The 5,760-nt window shown below is 38.5% G+C and overlaps 1 protein-coding gene across 1 annotated transcript in view; it reads left to right on the forward strand.

Moving 5' to 3' along the window:
* The first annotated feature begins 1,918 nt into the window (after nucleotides 1-1,918).
* LOC109969251 (dynein heavy chain 11, axonemal-like) overlaps nucleotides 1,919-5,760 on the forward strand; it is a 42,078-nt gene continuing 38,236 nt past the window's right edge. Inside the window, 5 exon segments of the mRNA XM_020615977.1 lie at nucleotides 1,919-1,976; nucleotides 2,888-3,078; nucleotides 4,329-4,524; nucleotides 4,814-4,913; nucleotides 5,687-5,759. Of these exon segments, the coding sequence (XP_020471633.1) occupies nucleotides 1,947-1,976; nucleotides 2,888-3,078; nucleotides 4,329-4,524; nucleotides 4,814-4,913; nucleotides 5,687-5,759 (590 nt within the window). The 5' untranslated portion in view covers nucleotides 1,919-1,946.

Raw genomic sequence — 5,760 nt, forward strand, 5'->3', positions numbered from 1 at the left:
TACATCCATGTATTAAGGTTAAACTCAGAAAGTTAAGGATCTTTGAAAGGGTAATCATTGCAGTGGTATTTTAAGTAACACAGTTAAAGAAGTGTCTCATTTTTCTATGTTTTTACATAAATGGCAGAACATGTGTAATTGGATGTCATGGCATGGGTCACTTTGAATTACAGTTGAAGGATGCTGTCAAAAACATTGTACCACACTGCCCCCGCGTGGCAATCATACACACTGCAGGAGAAGAAACCGCACGTCTCATGTACTTGGATTAATTTGACTAGAAAATCTCTGTTTTCATAAACAGTGATAAAAAAAGATTTTCAGATATTAAAATAAAACAGAATAAAACATTTAACCAAATATATCAGTGTTTATAAACTGTTATTTAAGCAAATAACAAATCATATGCTCACCACTGAAAACATATATATATATATATTTAGTAGGTGTAAAATCATTCCCTTGTCCAGAGGTGACACTGTAGTTAGGTCTCCTCTGAAGACTCAGGTTACAGGATAGGGTTGCAAGGCCATGCAGGCTACCCAAATAGCTTCCACCATGCAGGATAATGAAGCCAGCCCATACTGCGTTGTCATAGTGACAAGAACACCTGTCCATCAAAGTGGGTATCGGTTTTCCATCTGATAGCCCTTAGAGCTGCAGAAACGAGCAGAAACATCAGGTGGGGATGATAGAAAGAGGGCCTCATTATAATGTTTGGGGAAATGGCTGTCTATAGTTTCTGATATTGACAAGAAGGATTCAGGTGAATTTGTATCTTTTATTGCAATCTTTGTCATTCTTTTTTTCTGGTTTCACATCCCCCACATGCTGAACAAAATATGTAGCCTTGATTTCCTTTTTTCTTACCATCAGCTGAGTCTTCATGGCTGAAGCCATTGGCAGGAGCAGTAGTGGTTTGCGCAGCAGAGGGTCTGCGGGAGTACGGCTTCTACAGGAGCCCTCTCTCAAAGCTAGTGGGTTGTTGTCAGATGAGAGGGTGGACTTTCTTCGGGAGCAGGCCTTCTGTGTGCTGCGAGTAAAGACAGATAAATGGAACCGCTTCATTGCAGCAGAGGAGAACCAGAAGATTATAATGGATTTCTTGGACCACATCTGGTCCAGCAGGCTGCTGCTCTTCACCGGGCCAGGAGGGACGCTGCATGCAGGTGATGTTCAGGTAAAAGACATACACATCCATAAACACACAGAGACATAAAGTGAGTGTATATAAAGCTAAGGCACCTGCTTTCATAAGTGATTGTTTTTCATTTCCCTATCTTGGCTTTTCAGGCACATTCTTTTATGGTTATATAGCCTTGAGTAAACAGTTCATAGTGCAGTTCATCTATTGTTTCCTATATGTACTGTACATATGGCACCAGATCCCCTCCATGCCAAAACAGTGACAGAGAACAGAGAAGTGAAAGGAAAAACTTTGGCATTGAAAAACACTGACATTGAATAAAAAATCAGAAGATTAGCACTAAAAAGAAAAAAGCTTTGGGACTGAAAAAATCTTATATTAACAAAAAATCAGAAGACTGTCATTTTTCCAGTATTAATACTTTTTTAAACGCCTTTTTTTCAATTCATAGATCTGGCACCATAAGAACAGCATGTCAGGGATTTGGTATACTACTATATCACTGTGGTAATGATACTGTGGAACACCAATGTGTTCACCTGCAAAAATAAGCTCATATATAAGCATTTAAGACTTTAACAAAAACACTCCATCTAACATATACATTTTTTGAAATAAGTCGGTACTTATTTCTAGTGCTTTCAATACCTTTGAAAGCATTCCTACTGTTTTTGCATCTATGAAGACTTCCCCACCATGGAAGACCAAGCTGCTATGTGTGCTAAAGAAGGGTGTAAAAAGAATTGCCCACCAAGGATTCAGACACCAACTCCGGCTGGGAGAAGTGTCTGGATACCCCATGCAGCATCTACCTGTTGTCATCTCAGAGGTGGGCTAGTGACATATGATATGTATATGAATTTATGGGTTTTCTAACTTAGAGCACTGCTGGCAGGACAAAAGTAGAATTCATGTGTATGTATTTGTGTGGCCAGAAGCGTGACTACCAATTTGAATTTTATACCATGGGGGTGAGGACATTTTGGTAGGTCCTCGCTTTCTCACACCCCTTCAAAGAACAGTTTGAAGGTTAAGATTCAGGTTTAGGGTTAGGGTTAGAATTGGGTTTCAGCATGGATGGATTACTGAATGAGCCACAGCCTCAGTTTTAGGTCTGAACATTTACTGATGGAAAGTCAATCAAATATCTAGACAAAGACAAAACAGCAACAATAAGACACAAACCGACAACAGATGCAGAGCGATTGTAAAGTGATGTAAAATGACCCTATGGAGTTAAAACAACTACATAGAAGCACTTAAGTACTACAACTACAAAGGGACACAAAACTACTCTAACAATGCTCAAATGACTACAAATAAATGCAGAATGGCTACATTACAACCACATAAACAAAATTACTACAAAAAGGAACGGAATAACCAAAAAGAAATGCAAAATGACCACAAAGACCCAAATCAACTACAAAACACAAAAAGACACAAAATAAATGCAAACAGACAAAAAGTCATTTTGTGTCTGAAGCTTATGATGCATTGCAGTAGGGATGGGGGCCTTTTACATAACACCGCAAAGGGGCCCATTGTTTCATAATCTGTCCATTAGGGGTAGAGTTGGGGTTGGGGATTTAGTTGTGATGGCTAAGGTTATAGCTAAGGGGCCAGGAAATGCATTATGTCAGTGAATGTTGCCACAAAAACAGCTATATAGACATATGTGTAATTCACTGCAGTGCCTGTTATTACAATGAAAGCAGCTTGTCTGTCCACTGTGCACAGGTGCTGGTCTGTGTGCTGTCTAATAGTCTGAACCACGAGGACTGGCCGCGGGTGGTGTCTGATGATATCCACAGGCACCTGGAGAAGCTGAGGAGCAGGGTGGTGACCCTGAGAGGCTGTGCTGAAGGACAAACGCTGCTGCCCCTGCCCCTGTATGTAGAGAGGACATGGCCTCAGGACATAGAACTCAGGTCAGTGTGTGTGCAGGTGTATCTGTTACTGTTACATAGGTCACATGCCATTTCTGGGTTCCATCTTTGGGAATCAGCTAGCTAAACCTTTTTTATTGTGTATATAGATTGTATATAGTAGAGCAAAAGAATTTTTGTAATTCCTGTAGGCTATAGACTAGTCTTTATAGACTTAGGGGAAATGTTTTCAAAACACGGCAGCCTTAGTGTTGTCAGTTTACTTGTTGGGTTTGACCTGATAAGGTTTGGCTGAACAGTTGTGTTATCTTCGCTTTGTGATTGTTAACCACACAAACGTTCACTATCAGTAGATCACTCCCCTGTGTAAAGATTCAATGAACACTAAGCCTGTGTACAAATCATGATTTCACAGTACTGATATTAACAAGGCTTGACTTCCTTCTGTCTGTTTGGCAGTTGGCAAACAGCTATCAGAGTCAGATTCAGATTCAGAGTCAGATTCAGATTCTTCTTCTTCTTCTTCTGATGTTTAATAGTAGTTGGCAAACAGCTTTAAGTGCATTACCGCTATCTTCTACAGAGTAACGTTGATGCAATTGCACTCCAATAAGTACACACACATCCTGCCCTCCGATGACACAAAATTATTATTTGCCAAACACCTTTTTTTTTGCATATATTTCTTTACATTTTGTCAAATTAAGTAACTTGTCATAGGATGTACTGCCAGCTATCTATATTAGTTTGATAACATTAGTCTGGTGTTATAAAAAGCATTTTTTTCTACAATTTCTTGGCAGTTTATTTACACAGTAATATTTGCAGTGGACACATGAGATAAGTGACTGAATCTAAAATGTGCATCATACTATATCTGTGTTCACTCGTGATAGATTTTTTGACTCAAAATATGACCATCAGACACCAAATTTTACAGTAGTTTATCTTAATTGGCCCTAAATGTTGGTGCTTATAAGCTGTACAAACTAGTACAACCACCTTCCCATTGTTTTTACAATGCCTGAATCCACAAATGCACGACTGAAGTCTATTAAGTGACTTTGACTTTCTGATATGATGACTGATGTGAGTGAAAGATGTTTAGAAACCATGTGAGTAGGTCTGTTGGATATTGCTATTTAACTACTAAAAAAACAATTCACTTATTCAGATGTTTTGATTAGGAGATCATCAGCCACTTTGTCAAAGTTGCTTTCTAAGACAAAAAAGTTGGAAACACAGATAACTGTTGTTACACTCATTGATTGCCCCACTTCCTGTCCCCTCAGCCCCACTGGTTGGCCCCTGGATGGCGGCTTGTTATACTCTATAGAAACTCTGATAGTAGAGTGGTCTGGCCAGATATGGAATGTCCTGAAGAAAGACTCTGGTATGATGTTGCTTCAGGGAGAGCATCCAGGCCCCAGCATGGAGCTACAGTTCTGGAGCTCACAGAGGAAAAACCTGCTTGGCATCCAGTCACAAGTATGAGTTTGGTTCTGTGGTCTGGCAGGGGTGCAGTCAGTTTAACTGCAGCTCTCAGAATACCACTAACAGGTGTTTGTAATTTCTAGACTAGATATAAGATACTGTTATTCCTAAAAACCAGATGTTTTTATTTTTGGACCACAGCTTGCTCAATAATGCTTAATTTAATGTCAGCAGAACTGAAATTTGTTGCATGACATGGCATATGCTGTGCTAATGGAGCATTTTGTGTCTTCCCATGGCAGCCCAGGTGATTTTTGTCCCACTATGTTGTCCTTGTTTTCAGATCCAGAGCCCCAAAGTGCAGCGTATCTTGGAGTATCTGAGAAATGTCAAGAGCAGTTACTACTCCTCCTTTAAGGAAGTCTGCCACAAAGTCGATGAGGGTAGATTAGCATTACACATAATTTATCAGTGATAATGAATTCATTTCCTCATTTAGTTTTGCCTAAACAAATTAAACAGCCATTGTTTTAATATATACTGTTCTTTCACTCATAGCACAGTTTCTTCATTCTTCAAACACACAAAGAACGTCTGGTTTTTATTTTCTGTCTCAGAGCACAAAAACTATTTGTGCCTGATAACTTCTTCTGGTTCTCATATTTATACTCTATTGCTGCCACAGGTGGAAAGTAACTGAGTATTTACTAAAGTACACTTTTGATGTATTTATATATTACTTGAGTGTTTCCATTTTCTGCTACTTCATAGGAGACTTAACTACATTTCAGAGGCAAATATTGTACTTTTAATCCACTTCATTTATTTTGATAAATTTAGTTACTGTACTTTTAAGAATCAAATTAATAAAACAAAATACAGAATAACCATAAGATTTTTTTGAGTGGACAATTGGCAGGACCCCCAGCAATAAAGTACTTTAAAGTCTAATTATTTAATTCAAAAGAGCGGATCTTCTAAACAGCATATAGGATAGTTTGAATTAGTTCTATCTACACAATATACAAGAGTAAAGTGATGTACATCATAATGCATGCATGCTTTTACTTTTGGTGCTTCAATTATATTTTGATGCAAATGTATTTGTACTTTTACTTTAGTAACATTTTGAATGCAGGGCTTTTATATGTAGCAGAGTATTCTTAGCTATTAGTGCCATGTTATAAATTAGAACTTCTGTTTGTGATCATTATAGCGGTACTGGAAGCACAGGACATAGATCTGTATTTACGCCCTCTGAGGAGACTGATCAGCAGCTTTGAAGAAAGG

Source organism: Monopterus albus, unplaced genomic scaffold (genome assembly GCF_001952655.1).
Source record: "Monopterus albus unplaced genomic scaffold, M_albus_1.0 scaffold172.1, whole genome shotgun sequence".
In the NCBI taxonomy this organism is placed as follows: Eukaryota; Metazoa; Chordata; class Actinopteri; order Synbranchiformes; family Synbranchidae; genus Monopterus; species Monopterus albus.